Here is a 23,192-nt window from a genome sequence, read left to right on the forward strand (position 1 = left end):
TCCTCGCCTCGAGTATACAGCCTGTGCAACAAATATGCACTACCCATCTAAATAAGAACCACCCTGCCCTCACAGGTACCCATTTACCCCTGGGTGGAGAGAAGCAATTATAGTTAAGTGTCTAATTGCTCAGGGACAAGTGTCATGACCGAAACTCGAACCCACACTCTGCTGGAACAGCGTAGCACCAGAGCTTGAGCTCAATCCTTTTATCCACTTGGCCATGCAAGCAACATTGTTTGACCCTCACACTGAAGTAGGTCAGGGCCCAATATCTCAAAAAGTCTGTGATGCACCATTGCAAATTTAGCATAAAATCATGGCATACCTGCCAAACTATCTATGCTTTATATATCCAGCGGTATATTCATCAGTTTGTATTGTTGCATCTAGTACCTACTCAATTTTTGGTAAGCAAAGAAATTTGTCAAGCAGATGTTCTGCTTAACAGCTTTATGAAATTGGGTCTAGGTATAGTGAACAAGTGAGGCCCACAATTCCCATAACTGTGTTTAGCCATTATTTCAAGTAACCACCGGGTGGGGGCAGTAGATAGTGCATGCATGCAATAATGCATACACGGACAACCTCGGCTATGATATAGTGCATCATCAGCACGCTCCCTCAGGCAGGATACCAGTACAGTTATCATAAGACCACGCGGAATATCTCCCCATCCCCTGAACACAAAACCAACGTTGGTTTTGATGGACGGCAACCAGTGAAAGGGGAGGCAACATGGCGGATGATTTGTCGTACGGTAAGTCAAAACATGTTCACACAAACCCACCCTGTTCTTTAACCTCATGTGTAACTTTTCCATAGTCAAAAAGTTGAAACAAGCTCCGGTGTATAAGAGGTATTCAAAGAACTATTTATTGTCTTCATTGCAGGTGTAGTGCCGGCGTATTATCGAGAGGTGTATGACATCGTTTGCCCGAACCCGCGGGATGGAAAAGTTGATCAAGATATGTTTGTGAAGATTCTTGTCAAGTCAAGTTTACCAAAGCAAACATTAAGTTCGGTGAGTTTTGTTGCAAGACACTTATTTTGTTTGTTTGTTGGTCCGTCTCAAGATATGTTAGACCGTAATATTGCAGTATGGATTGCAATACAAAACAAAAACAACATTGTCATTTATGTTTGCAGGATTGTTTGTGAAACAATATAAATAATAAATAAGGGGAGGGGCGCGCATAATATAGCCCAGCTAGTGCAGTGCATGGACGTCGCCAGTCTCCCATTTGGACCATGAATTTTGCACAGCTATGGACGTCCTGTTTGGGTTATTTTAAAAAGCTTTATTCTCTACAAAAATGCAAAGCATTATTTTACTCCTTTTTAATCTGATGTTAGAAGCTGGTTACTCCTAGAACTATTACGGTTTCGTCCGGCTATCGTCTCCCGTAACCTCATAGGTTTATATCTCTTACTGGTTCAATCATTGTTCAATGAATTTTGGAATCAGAAATCTCTTTTATCTTTATTTTAATCTCGCCAAAATTAGGCTCTATGTGTCCTTTGATATCTCAATGTTCGAGGGGGCGACCAGAGAACCCACTCCGCACTCTCAAAAAATGTTAAAAGTTATAAATCTTACCGTAATTCAGTCCCCAACTACTCCGTTTTACCACTACACTACAAATGTTGATTGTCCCTGAACTCTGCCAAACGCATTGTGAAGTCACGACACGTGACAAGCGTGCGCATATTATTTTTGTTTTCTTGTCTTGTACAAATTGTCCTGCCCGAACATAATGTACTTTCATTCACACTTGAAATGCCTATATGCCAAATGTATTGCTCTCAAATGATATTTTAAAGATGAGGTGCAAATACAGAACTCGGCACATTTATCAGTTCAGTCATGGAGGAATAACATTTTGAATTGAACGATAATATAACTGAAATAATATGGTCAAATGAAAAAGCTGATCCTCCACTGAAAACAAAAAAAGCTGACGGAGGCATCAACATGAAATGTTGTAAACCGTAATCTTATCAATCGGACAGTGTTTAGAGTTCATGATAAACAAATGAGTCCAGTCAATAAATAATGTGAAAATTCCACTAAAAATTGACTAATTGTATCCCATTTTATACACTAATCAAGATTGTGTCTGGTTGGCCCAGTGGTTTCCTTCCCTGCTTCACTTCTGAGGACTGGGTTTGAATTCTACCTCTGACCAGAGCCTTCTATTGTTTTGGCCCAATTTCATAGAGCTGCTAAGCACAAAAATTTGCTTAGCATGCAATTTCTTCCATCATAAAAGACAGAATTACAAACCAATTTCCATTTGTTGCATATTGCTTGTTACTGGTATTCAGCTGTTTTTTTTGCTTAGAATCCTGAAAATCACGTGGACATTTGGTTAGTAATCCTGTTTTTATCAAGGCAAAAATTTCATGCTAAGCAAATTGTTGTGCTTAGCAGCTCTATCAAATTGGGCCCTGGTTGCAAGGATTTAACCCATAATGGGTTTTTCCTCCCACATCTCAAACTAAACAATCATTCATTGTCTCCTCTTCATCTTGTTATAAGCATTAAAGGCAGCTGGACACTATTGGTAATTACTCAAAATAATTATCATCATAAAACCTTTCTTGATTATGAGTAATGGGGTTGATGGTATAAAACATTGTGAGAAACAGCTCCCTCTGAAGTGCCATAGTTTCCGAGAAAGAAGTAATTTTCCACGAATTTGATTTCGAGACCTCAACTTTAGAATTAGAGGTAACGAAATCGAGCACCATTATTATCTCGCAACTTCGACGACCGATTGAGCTCAAATTTTCACAGGTTTGTTATTTTATGCATATGTTGAGATACACCAACTGTGAAGACTAGTCTTTGACAATTACCAATAGTTGTCCACTGTCTTTAATTGTGCTGTTGGATGTAAATAAATTATTGTACACTAAACTTCAAACCTGATACTTCAAAGGCAATTAACACAATGTCCCCTGGTCATTGCCTTTTTGCCCTTGAAATGCTCTGACAGTAGAAATTTACAATGTACTTTAACAGGGTGCCCTTGAAGGAGAAAATGCCCGAAGTGCTGGCATTGCCAACCTTGTTCCCAGGGATGATCGATCTCGCTGCGCCATTTTTTCCCTTCATGCCTTGCTCGATCATGACCCCTGGAAGTGTAACTCCAAAATATCAAAATATAAGGGATATTACAATTAGTCCTGTGGTTGATCTTTTCTGTGTTGGGCGTTAGTTGCGCACACGCTGGATGCGCTGTGTGTAATAAAAGTCATAAACTTGCCTTGGCGTTCAGTGTTGCGTGACATAAAACGTGAATACGTACATCTTTATATGCACGCGTTTCAGCTTTTGCGCGTTTAGGCCCTATGATAGCCAATCAAATACACGGATCGAAGTTTCCCTCCCAGGGTGTTCGGGTTAAAGACAAACACACAGCTAGCGGGTGATACGGCGCGCTGCCCATGGTTGCGCGGTTGTGGCATTGCCTTTTCAAAAACGAAGCATACAGGCCTAAAAGTGTTGGGTGCAGTACTGAAAAAATCTGGCAAAAGTTTGCTAAATTCATACCTCACCTTGACAGACAAACAAATTACTAACCAACCTGCCAGTTGTACGTATGCCTTTTATCTTAAATTCTCAATCAATTAATTGGTTTCATAAAAAAAGAAAACAACAAATAATAGGAGGGCTAAGACTATTACTTCCTGTTTTTATCGAATGCAGGACAAGGTACATTTTCACTGTATCAACAATGATCAATGGAAGTTACTTGTTTGTTTATTGTGTTGGATTGTCCAACTTGCATAATACAAACTTCGAACTCATATCTAAATTGACTTGGTACAGGTCGAACAGTATCAGAGTTTATGACCCTTTGAAATTATTATCACTCACAGTGATAAGCATCTACATGTATCAACGATCAATCGCACAGTTGTTATGTATGGTGATCATGGGAGCTTGTTTATATTATGTTTATTATACACAAAACGAAAATAAAGGATAGAAAAAGTCCATCAACGAAAATTGTTTGTGGGTGTATTATAATCTGCAAAGTGCAAACCACAATATATATTTTGGGGCAAGCTGTTGTGTGAATATTTTTCTCCCATTCAATTTGTGCATTCATTTGATTGTATACAAAATGTGCATAAAATTATGCCAGAGTTTCCAGGAAAAGACTGGTTTACTGTTGGAATCAAAATGAACCAACCACATAAAAGAAGCAAGCCTCGCCCTTAAAGGCACTGTTGGACACTTTTGGTAATTACTCAAAATAATTGTTAGCATAAAAACATACTTGGTGCTTTTGTTAGAATAAAACATTGTAAGAAATGTCTCACTCTGGAGTAATGTAGTTTTTTAGAAAGAGGTTATTTCTCACTCAAATATTAAAAGACTTCAGGCCTGAAGCTTTTTATTAGGCATCTGAAAGAACACAACTATGACTGACACTTGTATAATATCAAAGGCTTCCTGATGTCAGGGCTGGTAATAGCTGGTCATCAACACGAACAAGGCTGAAATACATGCATTACACACGAATGCCCATGAGTCATAAGCTGTGAACACTAATTGGGGATTGTTGGCATGTAGGCTATGTGAGTATTTGATTTGGGGGATTTAGAACTTTTTACTTTTAAACTGAATTTGAGTCCTGTGAAAATTGTTAATATGAAATAAACAAATTGGACTGCAATATTTTAAATTTTTAGTGGAAAGGGGGAGATCAGGCCTAATGCTTCATTCTTTAAAGGGCATGGGCACCAAGGCATTTCTCCTTCATGTAAAGGGCACTTGTAATTCTATTAGGAAATGTTTAAACTATTAAATTGGTCTGAAACCTGGTCTAGAACCTTGTCTGGAACCTGGGCCCAATTTCATAGCGCTTCTTAAAGGTAAGCAAATTTTTTAGTGCTTACTGTAGCAGAAAAATTTGCTAAGGTGCACGGGTTAGCAGAAAAATTGGGTGGCCATATTGCGCGTTTACCATGGATTTGCACTGTGACATGTATGATGTTATATATTTTCATGCGGTAAACACCGTAAGGTTAGGTGGTCTTTTCGTGTGCTTTCGGTTAGCAGGGCTATGAAATGGAAATCGTGCAGTAAGCACAAAATCGGCCGCTAAGACGCTCTATGAAATTGGGTCCTGGTTTGAATCCTGGTGTGGATCCTTGTCTGGAACCTGGCCGGGAACCCGGTCTGGTTCGAAACTTGGTCTGGAACCTTGTCTTAATTCCTTAAGTAGTAGAGTCTTACTAGTGTTCATAGGTTTTGGAGGTACGTCGGCCGGTCGACCACGTCGGAGCCAATGAACAGCTCTCCCTGGGTAGCTACACCCACAATTTACATACAGAGGCCGATACATGAATATTCACCCTGCTGAAATGACCCACAATAAAACAGTCATCGTTTATGTAAATTGTGGGTGGAGCTACTCAGGCAGAGCTGTTCATTGGCTCTGACATTGTTGACCGGCCGACGTACCTCCAAAACCTATGAACACTACTAGTACCATTATCAGATTCCCTGTATAAATACTCAATGTCACTGATAGCTTGATTTGAGAGGAAGAAAAACAAGATGGCTGCTCCCTGATAAAACTCTATATCCTGGCTGTCCAAATCCAACCTCAATCATTTTGTTTTGTGTTTTGCAATTGATTACATAAATGTAGATATGGGAAGCTGCAGACAGTAAACAAGGCTACCTAACTAGGAATGGTCTGTACAAGGCACTTGCATTAACAGCACTGGCACAGCAAGGCAAACCCATCAGTGAGAAAATACTTGAAAATTATGGCAAAGAAGGTAAGTTTTTAATCGTTTAAAGCCATTGGACACTTTCGGTAAACAGTATTGTCCAAAGGCCCATGCTTCGTGTATCACAACTGATATTGGTTTACAATTGTTTTAGGCGTCATAAGTTTACACTCATTGTTTCTTATACTGTTATATTTCTTTAGTACGGTAATATTGTATCTTGTACTGTTTGTTGAAATCTTGGCCGAATAAATAATAATAATAATATAAAATAACAAACCTGTGAAAATTTAGGCTCAATCGGTCATCGGAGTCGGGAGAAAATAACTGGAAAACCCACCCTTGTTTCCGCATGTTTCGCAGTGTCATGACGTGTTTAAAATAAATGTGCAATTCTCGCTATCCAGAATTGATAATTGTTTTAATGTTTTCTCAAAAAGTAAAGCATTTCATGGAAGAATATTTCAAGAGAAGTCTTTCACCATTTGCCATTACCTTTTGCAAACCCTGTAGGTTATTTGTAAATCTGTGAGGTTTTTTTCTTCTCTGCTCCGAAAGTGTCCTATGGCTTTAAGTTCAGTTTTCACAAAGTCATTTTTGTAGTAAAATAGAGTTCCAAAGGTGAGGTTTGTGGTAGCACCATGTGAAAATCTCTTTTTAGTTTTGTTGGTTCTGAACCGGTGAAAAGAACCGGTGGTTTACAACTCAAACAAGATGTTCACATGGTGCTACCGCAAACCTCACCTAGTTATACTCCCACCATGCAAAGTTTCAAATCCTACTTTAAATAGAGCAGTAACTTCTTTGTCAGTTTGTGTGGTTTGTGTAAATGTTTTCACGTGTGTAATTGGCCTAGATGATGGCATACATGCCTGCTGTTGCACATTTATTTTTGTCCGTTCACCGCATGATTTCATATTGCAGAGGAGGGGAGAGGTTACCAGCACAATTCTCCCTCAGCCAAGATCCTCAGCATCTGGCTATATTTACAGTTAAAACACTACACTGGGCTAAACATTAAATAACACTAGAGGATTATGCAAAGGATTTATTGTTCTAAAAGATGGGTCTTCAAGACCTTCTTAAACATTACTTAAGAGAATAAGCACGACGTATGGATTCGGGCAAGTTGTTTCATAGCTTTGGTGCTGCGCCAGTGTACTTCTTTGAGAACCAGAGTGATGTGATTGCAATTTATATCTTATGACAGAACTACCGAAGCCCCACCTCGGGGATCTCAGCGACCTAAGGACGCTTAGTGCTCAGGTCAGACGAGAGAAGAATCCCAACGTTCTCAACTTTTCCTACAAAGACCTTGTGGAGTTGGATTCCGTTTCCATCAATCTAGTACCGGAGAAGAAAGGGCTTCTTTTAAAACATGTAGAATATGAAATTAAAAGTGAGGTAAGAACGAGGTAAAATCTGTTGTACACAAATTGTCTTTTAGCAAAAATGTATAAAGGAGGATTGGAGTATAGTATCACTGAACAGAAATCTTATTGTTTTTTATTATCGTTATCATATGTTTCTGGTAATAAAACCAAGGATGCCCCTTAAGTGAATTTAATCACTGTTTTTCGCAAGCCTGAGAAAACCTGTCAACAAAAGTGCATGTTACATGGATGTGGACCAGAAACATCGGGGTTAACCCCTATACTCTTCCACGATAAGTGTCCTGGGTTCTTTTACATGCATTACCAATCCCAATACACAGAACCTACTGCTTAGTGTCACATCTGTAGGACATGATGGTTAAGTGTCTTGCTCAAGAACACAGGTGCCACGAACGGGATTGAACCCACACTCTGCTTAATCGCTCGGTTACAAACAAATATCTTGAGCGCTAACCTCCTATTAAACACATTGTTTAAGCCACCTAAGAGCAGACATGTTTACTGTAAGTTTGGATGGACTGCAGTAACAGACTGCAGAATTATTTCAATATCAATATTTCCCTGTGAGATTTACATTAGGTGGCATGTCTACACAACTGCTCAACTGCGTACATTTGACGTCAAGCCCTGTTGTCAGCTAATTCTTTGAAAAACAATTACTCAACCCCTATTTGTTAACACTCTAGTCCAAAACGTTCCTATTCAACCTTTCTTAGCTCCCTGGGGAGTATAAAGCCCTGAGCTGCCGTGGCGCTCCAGTGGCTTTTTCATACACAGTATCAATCTCTACCCTCGCAGGTACCCATTTTTACCCGTGGATGAAGAGAAGCAAATATAGAAAAGCATCATCATGACTTAGCCACCACAGCTTGAATTTGATGCTCTAAACCACTCGGCAATGACACCCTACAATTATTAATGTGTAGAAATGATGATGTTGTTACTTATTTCCTTGCAGTATCTTAAATCTTGTGTGATGCGGAGGTATAGTGACTTTGATTCCCTCTACGACATGCTGACATCTCGTTACCCGTACAGAATGGTACCCAGGCTTCCACCTAAGAAAATGCTTGGAGGTAAGGCTAAAGAAGACTGGTGACTTGATCCCAATGTCATACAGTTGATTTCTTACTATTTTACAAGGCTAAGCAAATTCTGAGCTGGGAACCAGTTTCAAACGGCGTGTATTGGATATCTTTTTAGATGGTGCCCTGTTTTAGGCATGAATTTCTTTCTACTTAAGTCTGATATCCGATGTTTTTACCCTCGGAAAAACTTTGATTAAAAAGCCTGGAAAGTCTATTGGAACCTGTACCATGTGGAAAGACAGCTCAGCTCTTGTATTCAATCAAATGTGCCCGAAGGACCAAGTATCATGCCTGCTGTTTCTGCTTAGCAAGTTTGTGTGATTACAACCTTTGGATTGTAATCACAGCCCGATTTCCAGGCTCTTCTTACCTTTAAGCAAAGAATCGGCGCTTTTGGAAGCAGGGAATTTACACCAAGCGTTTTTCACAGGTTAGCTGCACGGTAAGCTGAGAACAGTGATCATAAATGCAGAATGCATCGGTAAGCAGAGCCATAAAATCGGGCCCAGTCTGTCGTCATTTGATACAAGAGGAAAACAGATGGCATCATCAGCAGTGACTTACTAATCATCCCCATCATTACAAGGGACTATATGGACAACACTTCAATATTGATTTGAAATCGGCTGCCTGACAGATGTTATGTCAGTTACCTTGGCAACACGATATTCTGCACTTGTTCCTAGTATCATTTTTCTTTCACTGAACCGTTTGTCTCTTATTTCAGCAAACCGTGAATTCATCGAGGGACGGCGGAAGGCCTTGGTCCGATTTATGACCTTGGTCGTTAGGCATCCTGTATTTCATGGGAGTGACATCATTAGGTATTTCCTCACTTATCAAGGATCGGTGAGTTTTTTTTCAATCTTGGTGTTGACTTAAAGGCAAAGTATACCTTCGGTTTGTGGAACCGTTTGATTGTCTTAGTCCTAAATAAATGTAGATGTACATTAAAACTAACCTGTGAAAGTTTAATTTCGTGTTTTTGATATATCTTTGAAAACCATGAACTGATAGTGTTCTCAAAGGAAGAATAATCTGAGGAGTTAAGGCCCGGTCACACTGGCCTTGTTAACGAGAACGAGAACGAAAAAGAGGATGCTAACAATGCACGCCCTCTTTTGGTTAAATAAGCGTGCGCGTATTGTGCGTGGAGCAATTCAACCAATAAAATGCGTTCTCTTTGCGTTATGAATGTTATCGTTTTCGTTATCACTGCATTGTGACTGGCCCTTTAGCAACAAACACTCAGGGTTTGCCCTCAACTTTTTAAGAGACCATCCAGGAGGACCAGTCAGCTTGTCATTTTAATAGTCTGTTACTTTGGTTTATAGTTAATACCTAATATTTAATACGTATGCTGTTCAACATTGAACTAGCCAGCCAGACCACTTTGAGTGAGGTTTTGATTCAGGTGTTTTAACTTGCATTTGGCCAGCGGACCACTGTTAAAGGCACTGGCCACCTTTGGTAATTTTTGTCAAAGACCACAACATGTGCATAAAATAACAAACCTGTGAAAATTTTGACTCAATTGGTCATCAAGGTTGGAGGAGAACAATGAAAGAAAAAACACCTTCAATCAATTGTGCTTTCCGATGTCTAATAAAATTTGAGTTAGAAATTACCTCTTTTTCACAATTTTTTTATACTATCAAAAGCTCTTCACTGCTCAGTACCAAGTAAATTTTTATGCTAAACATTATTTTGAGTAATTACCAATAGTGTCCCGTGCCTTTAAGGGAGAACGCTGGCGCTAAATTGATTTTCATTCCCAACAGGACATACAACACAGAATCAAGGAGCAATTCCGAAGCGTCCCAGACGAGTACGTGACCAGCCCCCTCGCTCTGACAGCCAAGGACTTGGTGCCCATGGACACCCAGATTCAGTATGGTAACGCCAGGGAGCACATTAAGAGACTCTTCAACAGTGTCAACCAACTCAAGTGCATCGTGGATCAAATGACCATCAGATCAACAGGTGAGGGCGCTATTCTTGTCGGGAACTCATTTTTACCAGAATGAGGATCTAGATTAGCACATCATGGCCAATTTACCACCACGAACATGCTTCCAAAGTTGAAAAAAATTAGTTTTGTAAAAATTTTGTGTCTTTTTCTAAACACTAGAAATAAATAGTTCAAGACTTACTTAAAAATCAACCATCCAGATCTCTGTTGTAAGAGGACAGCAAAAAACAAGCATTTAGGACTTCAAAATGTAACGAGCAGAACCTCTTTATAACACTGCTCTTTGTAACAGGGTTAGACTGTATTTATTCGAAAAAATATTTGCAAAGAGTAGAATGTGTTTCAGCTTGTTGAATACAAAATTTAAAAAAGAGTTTAATTCTTTGATTCTCTGTTCTCTGTAATTTTTTGATGCTTTGAGAGGTCATGCAGTTTCTAAGGTGCTAGGACTACCTTTTATTTTCCCCAGTGTGAGATAATAAAGTTAATATCTTACATGTATCTTATCTTCCTTGGATATCTCTGTCATTGCTCATAATGCTGCACAGAAGTTGTCTCCTTGAGTTGAACCATAGGCCTACTTATAATCATTTACAGTTGGTTTATATTATGGTGAAAATTCACATTATCTGTTTGGGTTGTCAGACAGTCAAACCCAAATCTATGAAATAGCTTTAGGCTCGTACCTCCTCACCGAGAAAAAACCACCACCCTCGACCTGACTTGATTTCCCGAGAGATCCCCTTGGCCCTTTCCTGACAATCTCCAAAACCTGGTAGATGTTTCCAGCTCCCTAATCTGATTCTAATCTGTCTCAACAGCCAGCGCCAGCGACATGTTAATGATGGCCAAGGAGTTGAACACCCTCGGCAGTGAGACGCAGATTGCATCAACGTGGGCCATGGGGATCAACGAATCTTGGCCAAAGATCAAGACTGGCCTCAAGGCCATCTCGGTAGAGTTTGCCGCCCTCAGTGATAAACATGCAACGCAGGTGAGCTTCTCTACATAGGGTCTGGATGTTATCAAACTGTGGTTAAAGGCACTGGACACTATCGGTAACTACTCAAAATAATATAGCATCAAAAATAACTTTTTTATGATCAATGGAGTGCTTTTGATAGTATAAAACATTGTGAGAAACGGCTCCCTTCGAAGAAACGTAGTTTTTTGATTAGATTTTGAGGTCTCGAAATCACGCATCTGAAAGCATACAACTTGTGCGACAAGGGCGTTTTTTACTTCCATTATTTTCTCGCAACTTCGACGACCAATTGAGCTCAAATTTTCACAGGTTTGTTATTTTATGCATAATATGTTGAGATACACCAAGTGAGAAGACTGGTCTTTGACAATTACCAATAGTGTCCACTGCCTTTAAACAGTGCCCCATGATCGTGGCAATAGCTTATCTTCACTCAGGTTTTCCTTAGTATGCCTGTCATTGTATGACCTTAACCATGTTAAAGGGGTTTGGGTCATTTTTGTGCGACACAAAAGACAAACAGATTTACATCTTTTTGAAAATACTACTTGCTGATTCAACAGCCTATTACATCCCTGAGTAATACATTTTTGTCTTGGTTTTATTGTTGAAGGGCAAAAGGGAAGACAACAACGTTGCAGAGCGGTTAGCTTTAATTCTAGACCTCTTACAATCTTATAAGGTGAGTGAGTATTTTTTTTTTTTAAGTTTGGCCAAATGGTGCTGAATTGAAACAAGATCTACTTGGTGTTTATCTTGGTTTTTAAGGCTCTAATGTGCAATCTGGAGCATTATAAATTCTTTTAGATGATTTTTGTTTTGTGTTTTTAATTAGTAATTTAAAAATTACAGTCTCCTGACGATGACTAGAGCAAGCAAGTTGAAACGTTGAGACCAATTTAAGAACTGACACCCGCGATAGTACAGTTAACCACGATCCTATTAACTAAAGTAGTAGTCCCAGCTTATTTTCTTTACCATTCGCCCGGGTAATAGTTAAAGAGCAGGACATTTCTTTTTAGAACTGAGAAGTCTCCCGAACCCCCGAACATCTACTCCATGGTAGTAGAATAAAGCAAGACAGTTCTCCAAGAACAAACTCTACCTGGCAAGTAGATACACACATGGTGTTACCGCAAACCAAATATACATTGATAGCTCACCATGCAATGCCTCAAATCCAGTTTTAAAATTATTTTTATTAATTGTATTTTGTATATCAGCTACATTTAGCACATAATCAGCATGCAAATCACTAGCTTGTGCATGGGGAGAACCACGCAGTCTATTCTCAATGCTCACTCGCATTTGAACACTTTTGACAATCCAGGGGTGCGCTTCGGCGGCTGTAACCAATAACTGTTTCGATCACTATTTAACCAATGGCGAAGTCAACCGAAAACAGTTATTGGTTAGGACCACCAAAACGCACCTCTGGCTTTTAACAAACACAGCTTTAACCCTCTCAATACAAATCGTTCAAACGTACCCTCTTGTTTAACCAAAAAGAACTTGTTTAACCTTTTGATTACAACCTATACAATTATTCACAGGAGTCGGGAAAGTACTGAGTATATAGTGCTAACCAAAATACCAAAATTGATAATCTATACAATGTTTTGAAAGTAATGTTTTGAAATGTAATAATGTACTTTGCCTACGATGCAGGATCTTTGTGACCGACATGAGAAGGGTGTTCTGAAGGATCATCAGAGCGCTTTGGCCAAGATGGGCAACATAAAAAAGAAGAAGATGTCGGCAACAATCCGAGGCTCAGAACATGTCGGAGAAGTGGAACAGCTCGAATCTAGGATCATTGAGGTCAGAACTCAAAATGGGGGTCATGTCAAGGTCATATCAAGAGAGTGACCTTTGTCACTGAGTGTTGTCATCATCTTATGTGACTGCATGTGTCATTGGCCACTGTATTGTGTCATTGGCAACTGTTATACACATATTGACTGGCAATGTGGTAAATAGTGCAGGTCTATTCCCCGAGGGACTTTGAGTGACAAGAAGAGGGACCTATTTCTCTCTTCTGGTCACTCACATTATTCTCTTGCAAATGCGATAACCAGTTGAGCCCAAACTTTCACAGGTTTGTTATTTTATGCGTATGTTGGGATACACCAAGTGAGAACACTGGTCTTTGACATTTACCAAACAATTCCAGTGCCTTTAAGAGGAATATCTATTCCTACTTTATTTTCATCTTAAGGGTCTTCCTCTTGTTGCCCCTTCACCAAGGGTGGCTTTAAGCTTTGTTTGAGGTGAATCTGCATACATTTTGCCTTGCCCACTGAGCTCCCTAGCCGACCCAGTGGGTCGATTTCACAAAGAGTTAGGACTAGTCCTAACTTAGGACTAGTCCTAGGAGATATACAAAGCGTATGGCTAGTCCTAAGTTAGGACTAGTAACTCGTCCTAACTCGAGATAAGATTAATTATAGTCTTAACTCTTTGTGAAAACCACCCCTGATCTCGTGTCCTTTTATCCTTCATTTGTTTCTTTTTATCTTCTGATGTGCTGCTGTATCTTTTAATTTGAATGTGTTAATTTTGTTAGTGTAGTATTTGTATGTTCATTGTATTTAAGGATTCTTCTCTGCCTAGTGCAATTAAGCATTTTAATAGAAGATGGTCGAGATAACTTGGTTCACTTCTATTTTTTGTACTTTCTACATGCTCAATCTTTATAATTGTGTATATCTGTCAATTGTAATTTTTATTCATGTTGTATATTATTGCTATTATGCCTAGAGTATGTAATGTAGTCACCTTTACACAGGGAACTTTTTTTCTTTTCTTTTTCATGACAATAAATATTTGTAATCTTAATCTTTAATCTATTGGTATATATTAATGCTAGTCTTTTACTGTTCGGTGTACTCTTTGCCCACATATTAAATAATACATGTTCATTTGGCACCCATTTGCCAGTATGAATAGAAATTTCCATATTTGTTTTTCAAGTGTGGCCGATAAATGCTATCTTATGTTATCTAATCTCCCTATTTCTTAAGAACATGACTTTCTTCTTGTTAAAATAAAAAAAATAAAAAAATAAAAAAATTATTTTGTTCTGATTTTTTTCTTGTTGTTTCTCCCCGTTCATCAAACAGCAAGAGAGCCAGATTATGACGATGGAGAACAGAAACTATTTTTCCCTACACTGCATTCAGATGGAGACGCAACTGGTCCACGCTAACATCGACATTCTAGCTGAGGTGTTACAGGCACTAGCCAAGACAGAGCTGCAGGGTCACAAAGAGGTAAGAATTGTAGATAGAACAGGGATGAGATTCCTCTTTTCTTAACCGGAAATCCATTTTTTTTTTTTCAGTTTGGTTACATTTATTTGAATGGAAGGAAATTAAAAAGGTCACGATAAAGGTCTATAAAGTGAGATTTGGGGTTGAAATTTATTGGGTTTTTTTTTTTCCTATTATTTTCAATCATGTATCATACCACGAATGCAGAGCCATATATTCAGAGAGTGATGACAGCTTGCGAGTAGAAGCCAGTGTGTGTCTAAAAAAAAAATTTGTGGAAGAATACAGTCTGCCCATCGGGTTGTGCTGCACTTGGACTGAAAATGGCATCCAGCCACAACGTGACCAAATAAAACTGGTCCCTCTATGTTGCAACTCTCTCAATACACAGTTCGGCATAAATGCACTCACATGCTTGACTTTAACATCTTACTCTGCTTCTTTTCTTCCCCTGGTGCACATCTACCATCCAGCTAACGCAAGTTTGGGAAGATACCACCACAAAAGTAAACACTCACATGTCCGCAGACTCAGCATCCCCTTGACCCCAGCTCAACTGCCCCCTCGCCCCCCACCTGATCATTTTATGTCAAGAAAAGTCACATGCAAGATCCGGTTACAGCCAGTTCTTTCCAGATCTGGTTACAGCCAGTTCTTTCCAGATCTGGTTACAGCCAGTTCTTTCCAGATCCGGTTACAGCCAGTTCTTTCCAGATCCATCCAGTTTCATCTGGCATCTTCATGGCGGCACACAGGTCATAGTACGCCCTCACTGCCATGCTGGGCTCATGGGGAAAGTCATTTCATCATAAACCACCATGGATTGTGTTTGCTTTTTCTAAATTTTGTAAATTTATTTTATTTGTATTGACAGAAAGAAATTGTATGAACTTTTTTTTAATGGGTCAAAAGAAAGTGCAGGTTAAACTTTTTTTTAACTTTAAAAAAAAAAGCATTGTGGCTTGATATAAGTTGATACTTTCCAGCAGTCTGAATCTACGAATCAACTTTAAGTTTTGTGTTCTTCCAAAAAACCAAATGGCTAGCCATCGTCATCGAGAAGGTTTCTGATGATTTTGGTTCACAACTTTTGAGTGTGTTCCAAATTATCCCAAATCCACATTCAATTCAGGGCCCATTTCGAAAGCGCTCCTTAAAAGGTTTGGGTACTTTTTGTAAGACACAAAACACGATGTCCACAGATTTACATAATACTTACACAGTTTGAAGATAATGCTGGTAGAAAGCTTCCCTTAAAATATTACTTGCTGAGGTGCTGTAGCTTTCGAGAAATGAGTAAAACAGTTTCACCAAAATAGTTTTCGTCTCAGCAAGATCCAATTTTAGCATGTACAACATATTTACTAGTATTGGTATTTAAATACCATACCTGGTAAATCTGTTTTACATGCTAAAATAATTGTTGTATCCTGAGATGACAAAGTTGTCCTTAAATTTTATCAGAAGAGTATAGGTTTATTTTTGGTTTATTTAGTATGCCAATTAAACTTGCAATCTTTGCAGCTCGGAACTGTGAACTTGGACCCTGGGCACATTTGCATCATTAAAGCTCTTGAGGCAATGTTTCTAAGCGAATGCCTCTGCTAAGCAAAATAATAACAGTGCACAGGTCTTAACAATATGAATGACATGGCATTGTGGTTGGTAACCTGCTTTAGCTAAGCAGTATTTTTCCGCGCTTAGCTATTTTTGGTTCTTTCTCACTTTATGAAATTGGGCTGTGGATTTGGTCACGAAACAACATTGTATCAAACTCTTCAATCATTTGCAAGCTCATAATAGTCTTCATCAGGCCCGATATATGTTTCTACTTAATTCTGATTTCCGATTTTTTTTATTTACCCTAGAAAAAAATCAGCAAAATTGTGATTAAATAGCCTGAAAAGTCTATTAAAGCCAACACCATGTTTACATGTAGTTCATGCATCCCTCTACTCATCACATTTTCCTACTCTTTCCACGAACCAAATTTCAGGCCTGCTTCATTGAACTTGTCTTATATTTGTACATTCCAATTACAAGGGTTTGAGCTCTACACCAAAATTTAAATTCACTTATAGCTATCCTAGTTTATTATAAGGACGTTTATGTGATATGGATTGTTGATCCACTGTTACGGACTGGGCCCAATTTCATGGCTCTGCTTACCATAAGCACAGAATCGGCGCTTACGGAAGCAGGGAATTCTGTGCTTACGGCAAGCGTATTTCACGGGTTAGCGGCGAATTTGGGCTTCTGCGCGTGCGTACTTCACGTTACTAGGCATTCTACGCTTATAAGGCTACAGCAGAAATTTGGCGCTTGCACGTAAGCGGAGAATGGCGATCGTAAGCGCAGAATTCAGCGGTAAGCAGAGCCATGAAATTGGGCTCCGGTTGAGTCAAAAAGAAGTTAACTGCAATGTGTGATTAAACAATTTTTTTTTTAAACAGACACTCAAAACCCAAGAGATGCACACATAAAACAAGCATTTTTTCCTGCTCATCTGAAGAAGAAAAAAAAAAAAAATTTTTTTTTTTTTTACCCATACACCGATGTGTGTGAGCACTGTATACTCAGTACTTTCCCAGGTCCTGTGAAAAAAAAAAAATCACATGCATGTTACTCGGGTGGGATTCGTACCCACGACTCTTGCAATTCTAGAGCAGTGTCTTACTAACTAGGAAAAACATGAAAACAAGTTCGATCATTTCTAAGAGAAGTTTTGCCTGCTTTACTGAAAGCACTCATGTTAGTAGCTGTCCATGGAATGTTAACGCTAGACTGAATCTAAACATCTGAGTAAGTAGCAACGGGCATCAAAAAAGTCAGTTATTTGTTTTGTCAAGTATTCCGTGGACAGCTTGCAAAATGAGTACCTTTATTAAAATAGACATAACTCCTCGTAGGAATGATCAATTTCTTTCAGACTTTTCTAATAAGCAGGAGTGAGTGCTTGTTACTGGTAAATATATTTTTACTGAACTTTTGAGTGTCATTTGATTGTTTTGAAAAACATCGCCAACCCTGGTCAACTTCTTTTTGACTCGCCCTGTTCTTCATAAAGTGGTGATTATTGTAGGCATGAGAAGATGGGTAGGCGTTGTAGTTAGGTTATTTCAAGCTTTTGGGGAACTTCCAACCACGCTGTATCCACGATTATTCACACAGCACTTTAAGGGAAGGTACAACATTGTCCCTTTTTTAAACAAGAAAAAATAATTTGTGTACACAACAAAAAATAGTTTGTATTTTTGTAAAGTATTTCTGGGTGTTGTTCACATCAGGTTTATTTTAATACTGGTAAAAGCAGGCAGGAAATTCAGCCTACTTTAAGTTTATTCATAGTTTTGCCGTTTGATTTATTACATTTTTATTGATTTAATTTTGGGGGCCTTGGAAAACCCTGTAAAACACAAGTCTATTAAAGCCTATATATGTACCACATAATGGCCAGGCCATGTACTCAACACAAGTATCCTACTTTTGTTCTACTTTTGTAAGGGCCAAATATTATGCTTGTTTAATGTTGTAACAAAATTAATCAACCATCATTTTTGGAGTCGTCAAATTGCGCCAGTTCGGCAGTATTTTGGACAAAAATCGCTCTCAGGATCGGTATTACTTTCACAGGAAATGATTTTTCAGCTTGCAACAAATCCCTTTACTTATGATCATCCCCCCCAAATAAGTGGCTTCTTATATAGCGCACATATCCGTTACTAGTGACGTTCCTGGCGCTGTTACATAGTAGTTGCTATATAGTCATAGTAAAGGTTGGCAGAGTAACACCATGTAATGATAATCTCTAGATGAGTTGGGGTGGTTCTCAAAAGAAACATTGGTTGTCTTCTGCGTTGTTGTTTGTCTTTAACAATTTACTGAATGTACATTTAATATCTGCAGTTATTCGAGCTGTGGGAACAAATCGAGCCGCAAGTTGAAATGCTGAGAGCGACCGGAGATGGTGATCTACCGTCCTCTCCGACTACCCCTACCTCACCAGGTCTATTATCATCTGGTTCCTTTTAAACCCTGACTAGGTCATGTTAGGCTTGACCTAGGCCTAAGTTCATAGAGCTGCTTAAGCACAAAAGCAGGACCCAACTTCATAGAGCTGTTTTAGCAGAAAATATTGCTTAAAAAGTGTCTGCTAAGCAACAACAAGCAGGATACCAGTCTCAGATGCTACATGTGAAATGGTGTTTTAGCTGGTGTTTTAGCTGGTTACTTTTTTTGTGGTATGTATATTTTTAAACTGCTTAGCTTGTTTTTTTGTGCTTAAGCAGCTCTTTGACCTCTGGTGTGCTGACCATTTAAATTACCATCCAAAATATGTCACATGTACCGTTTGTGATTGATAACCTACTCATATTATTCTTGGCAAAAATTTGTAAAGCAATATTTTCTGCTTAAGGAGCTGTATAGAAATGGGCCCAATTTCATGGAGCTGAGGTGCTAAGCATAATAAAATAATTTGCTCCAGAATAAGGTTACCAGCCAAAACTGCCATTCCAAATGTATCATTTGTGGCTGGTATCCTGTGTATTTGTGGGTAAAGCAGAACATTTCTAAGTAATTTTCCCACATTGGTTGCCCCACATGGTTGTCCCACAAGGTTTTGTTTCTTTATGAAAGTTGGCTCTGGGCCCAATTTCATAGCGCTGCTTAACGGTAAGCAAATTTACGTACGTGCTTATTGTAGCAGAACAAAATTTGCTTAAGCCTTCGCGTATGTCACAGGTTAGCAGAAAAATTGGGCGACGATATTGCGTGTTTACCGTGGATTTGCATTGTGACGTCATTTATTTTCGTGCGGTAAGCACCGGAAGGTTGGCATGCCTTTTCGTGTGCTTACGGTAAGCTATGAAAAAGAAATCGCACAGTAAGCAAAAAATCGGCCGCTAAGCAGCGCTATGAAATTGGGCCCTGGTGTGTAGATTACTGTAGGAGTGATGCCTTCAAATGTTCTTCTTAATGTAACTTAGAGCTGGAGATTGTGATTTTAATGAATGAAGTAACCAAAAACCAAAATTGCAGAGTTTGTGAAACACATCTCTAGTGTTGACATTTTTATTTTAGTTGGTGTCCTCTTTAAAATACTTGTTCTGCGCAATTTGTACTTAATTTAAAGGCAGTGGACACTGTTGGTAATTACTCAAAATAAATATTGTCATAAAACCTTTCTTGATCACGAGCAATGGGGAGAGGTTGATAGTATAAAACATTGTGAGAAACAGCTCCCTCTGAAGTGACGTAGTTTTTGAGAAAGAAGTAATTTTCCATGAGACCTCCGATTTAGAACTTGAGGTCTTCAAATCAAGCATCTGAAAGCACACAACTTCGTGTGACCATGGTATGACGAGGGTGTTTTTTCTTTTATAGTTATCTCGCAACTTCGACCACCGATTGAGCTCAAGTTTTCACAGGTTTATTATTTTATGCATATGTTGAGATACACCAACTGTGAAGACTAGTCTTAGGCATATACCAATAGTGTCCATTGTCTTTAAGTTAAAGATACTGGTAATTGTCAAAAAGACCAGTAGGCCATTCTCACTTGTTGTATCCCAACTTTGAGTTGCCTAGTCAGGCATTGGAAGTCTTTCAATATTTGAGTGAGAACTAACCTCTTTCTCAAAAACTACGTTACATCAATAGCTCTCCATTGCTTGTTATAGAATCAGTTTTTAGAAACGGTTATTTTGAGTCATTAAATCACCAATAGTGTTCAGTATCCTTAAGCAGCTGAACTTCCTAAATTGGGATAAAATTCAACCCGGATTGGGGCACTTGTCTCCCAATTTGGATATCAAAGTCTCCTTTTGGGGTTTAAGAATTAAGTCTTTATCCCTGAGGTTTTAACATCCCTCAAAGGAAACTCTGACAACAAAATGTTGACATAAATTCATGTGAGTGATGCGAATGTGCCTTGTAATTTGGGTGGTTGTGTCAAATTAAAGACACTGGACACTATTGGTAAATGTCAAAGACCAGCCTTCTCACTTGCTGTCTCTCAACATATGCATAAAATAACAAACCTGTGAAAATTTGAGCTCGATTGGTCGTCAGAGTTGCGAGATAACTATGAAAGAAAAAAACACCCTTGTAACACGAAGTTGTGTGCTTTCAGATGCTTGATTTCGAGACCTCAAATTTTAAACTTGAGGTCTCGAAATCAAATTTGTGGAAAATTACTATTTTCTCGATAAACTACTCCACTTCAGAGGGAGTCGGTTGTCACAATGTTTTATACGACCAACCTCTCCCAACAACTCGTTACCAAGTAAGGTTTTATGCTAATAATTATTTTGAGTAATTACCAATAGTGTCCACTGCCTTTAAAGTTTGTGTAAAACTGACATTGGTTGTAGAAAAGGTTGATACTCAACTAGTGATCTATGTACAAAATAAAAAATAAAGACTTGAGCAGTATCTTAAGTCTAGGCTGCCCCATCTACCTATAGATATATTTCAATATCAATAAGGCTGAAACGTGTAAAGCCCAGTTCATACTTCCTGCGAATGCAAATGCGATATAAATGTTGACGTCACATATTCACAATAAATATGGTTTGCAGCAGTTGAGTTGCGCTCAACTCTCTTGCAAATATCGCTGCGAAAACAGAGTTGTGACATCAAATTCGCATCGCATTCGCAGGAAGTATGAACCAGGCTTTACTTGATTGACTTTTTTTGTTATTTGTTTCAGAAAAATCATAGAGTAACGAAAACTAACGACACCAACTGCTATAATTGCTGGTATTGGTTTTGTTTTGGTTTTCACCATGTATTGTAATTTCACTCTCTTTTTGATTTATCAGAATGGTTCTGAACGGGAACCTTTATTGTATGTGGTTCTTACAAGTACTGTATGTGGTTCTTTATTCTGACCTACTCTAGTCTTAATCAGGAAACTTAGTCTTAGAACAGGCTTGTAGTAGCATCAAGAAGACAATAAAGTTCTTGGTCCCAAACAAGAACTTTGATTGTAAATGTATGTGGTTCTTACAAGAAGTGTATGTGGTTCTTACTCGAGCCTACTCTAGTCTTCATCAAGGAATTAGCAAAGGCTGGTAGTTTTGAGAAGACAACAAATATCTTGGTTCTAAACAAGAACTTATATTGTATGTGGTTTTTACATGAAGCGTATTGGTCTTACCATTAGCCTACTCCAGTCTTTATCAGGAAACTTAGAACAGGCTGTGGAAACACTGAGAAGACATTATGGTCCTTGGTTTTAAACAAGAGCCTTTATTCTAGTTCTTACAAGAACTGTATTGGTCTTTATACAAGCTTACTTTTTAGTCTCATCAAGAAACTAGAACAGGCTTGTTTTAACCTTGAGAAGATACTACAGTTCTAATAAGAATTGCTATCACTAAAAGTTCCTATGAAGAACTGTATCGGTCTTTACACAACTCTTTAGTCTTAATGAAGGAACTAGAACAGGCTCGTTGCAACTTTAAGAAAATAATACAGTTCTTTTAAGAACCGCTATCCTTAACAGTTCCTTTGAAGAAACATAACTGTAAGCCATACTCAAGGATAGTGAGATTTCCGACATATTGTTTCACAAAAAATAGTAGCTTCTTATATAGCACTCATATCCGTCACTCAGTGACGCTCAGGGCACTTCAAGATTCAGTATTTCCTGCAAGGTATGTGGGACTACCTTTGAGTTAAGAGACCTACTCCTTTTACATAGCACCATGTAGTGGTTTAAAAGTGGTGTGGCGCAAAATTCTGCCAATCGAACCAGGATCACCGGGGTGAACCCCTTCTCTTTTTCGCTACGTGCACTGGGTTCTTTTACGTTTGTTACACAACACACGGGACCAATGGTTTTATGTCCCATCCCAAGGGCAAAGCAATCATTGTTAAGTGTTTTGCTTAAGGACATACATGTAAGTGTCATGACCGAGACTCAAACCCAAGCTCTGCTGTTCAGAAACACCAAAGCCTGAGAAATGAGTCCAGTGTTCTTATCCGCTCAGCCATGACATGTAACAAATGGTACAAATTTTCTTTATCGAAGCACTTTTGTAATCAACCTTGCTGATGGACACTATCAAATGATGCATAAATTGTTATCATTCTTCTTGAAACTGACAATAATATTGATTTGTTACCACCAATTTTGTATTGAAAGATTTGATTGGTTCAGATCAGTGACTCTAAGTTAAGTGTTTTGCATATGATGCATTACTTGTTTTATTGCAATGTTTAGAAATGTAGATTGTATATTAAGTTGATATCAAAATATTGTTTAGTTGGGGCATTTCCTTTATTATAATTTTTTGTTTATTATTTCTGAATTAGGAATTGGTCATAATGCTTCATCCATTTGACCATACTGGTGCAACCGGCTTGTGACTGTAATTTTCTCCACAAAAGGTTACAACAGTCTTTGACCATGTGGACTTGTTAAATAGATTATGAAATACTTCTGTACATATATAATCATGTTTTCAAAGGCGATTTGATAACTCAAATGTTATATGTTATACAAAATTTATATACATATTTGGGGGAGATGATTAAAGTCAGCACCATAAAGAGTATATGTTATTATGGTGTAATTTATATTAATTTGTAGTGATTGTGTTTTATTTTTGGATTGTTTTATTGGATTGTTTCATTGGATTTTTTTATTTTTTTATATTTTTTTTAGCCTTCAAGAAAGACTCTTCTAGGGTCGAAACGTCAGACCAATAACTATTT

The 23,192-nt window shown here is 38.4% G+C and overlaps 1 protein-coding gene across 2 annotated transcripts; it reads left to right on the plus strand.

Moving 5' to 3' along the window:
• Nucleotides 1–670: 670 nt before the first annotated feature.
• LOC139943924 (sorting nexin-8-like) lies at nt 671–23,024 on the plus strand. 2 transcript variants are annotated; one of them, XM_071940817.1, is made up of 12 exons: nt 671–760; nt 894–1,024; nt 5,673–5,805; nt 6,968–7,161; nt 8,110–8,227; nt 8,967–9,088; nt 10,021–10,222; nt 11,033–11,205; nt 11,810–11,878; nt 12,865–13,017; nt 14,319–14,468; nt 18,375–23,024. In XM_071940817.1, the coding sequence occupies exons 1-12, from the start codon at nt 739–741 to the stop codon at nt 18,498–18,500; spliced, it is 1,593 nt and encodes a 530-aa protein (XP_071796918.1). In that variant the 5' UTR covers nt 671–738; the 3' UTR covers nt 18,501–23,024. The 2 variants fall into 2 exon arrangements, with proteins under 2 accessions (XP_071796918.1, XP_071796919.1); XM_071940818.1 differs by having other exon boundaries at nt 14,942–18,511.
• Nucleotides 23,025–23,192: the final 168 nt, after the last annotated feature.

Source organism: Asterias amurensis, chromosome 11 (genome assembly GCF_032118995.1).
Source record: "Asterias amurensis chromosome 11, ASM3211899v1".
NCBI classification, from domain to species: domain Eukaryota; kingdom Metazoa; phylum Echinodermata; class Asteroidea; order Forcipulatida; family Asteriidae; genus Asterias; species Asterias amurensis.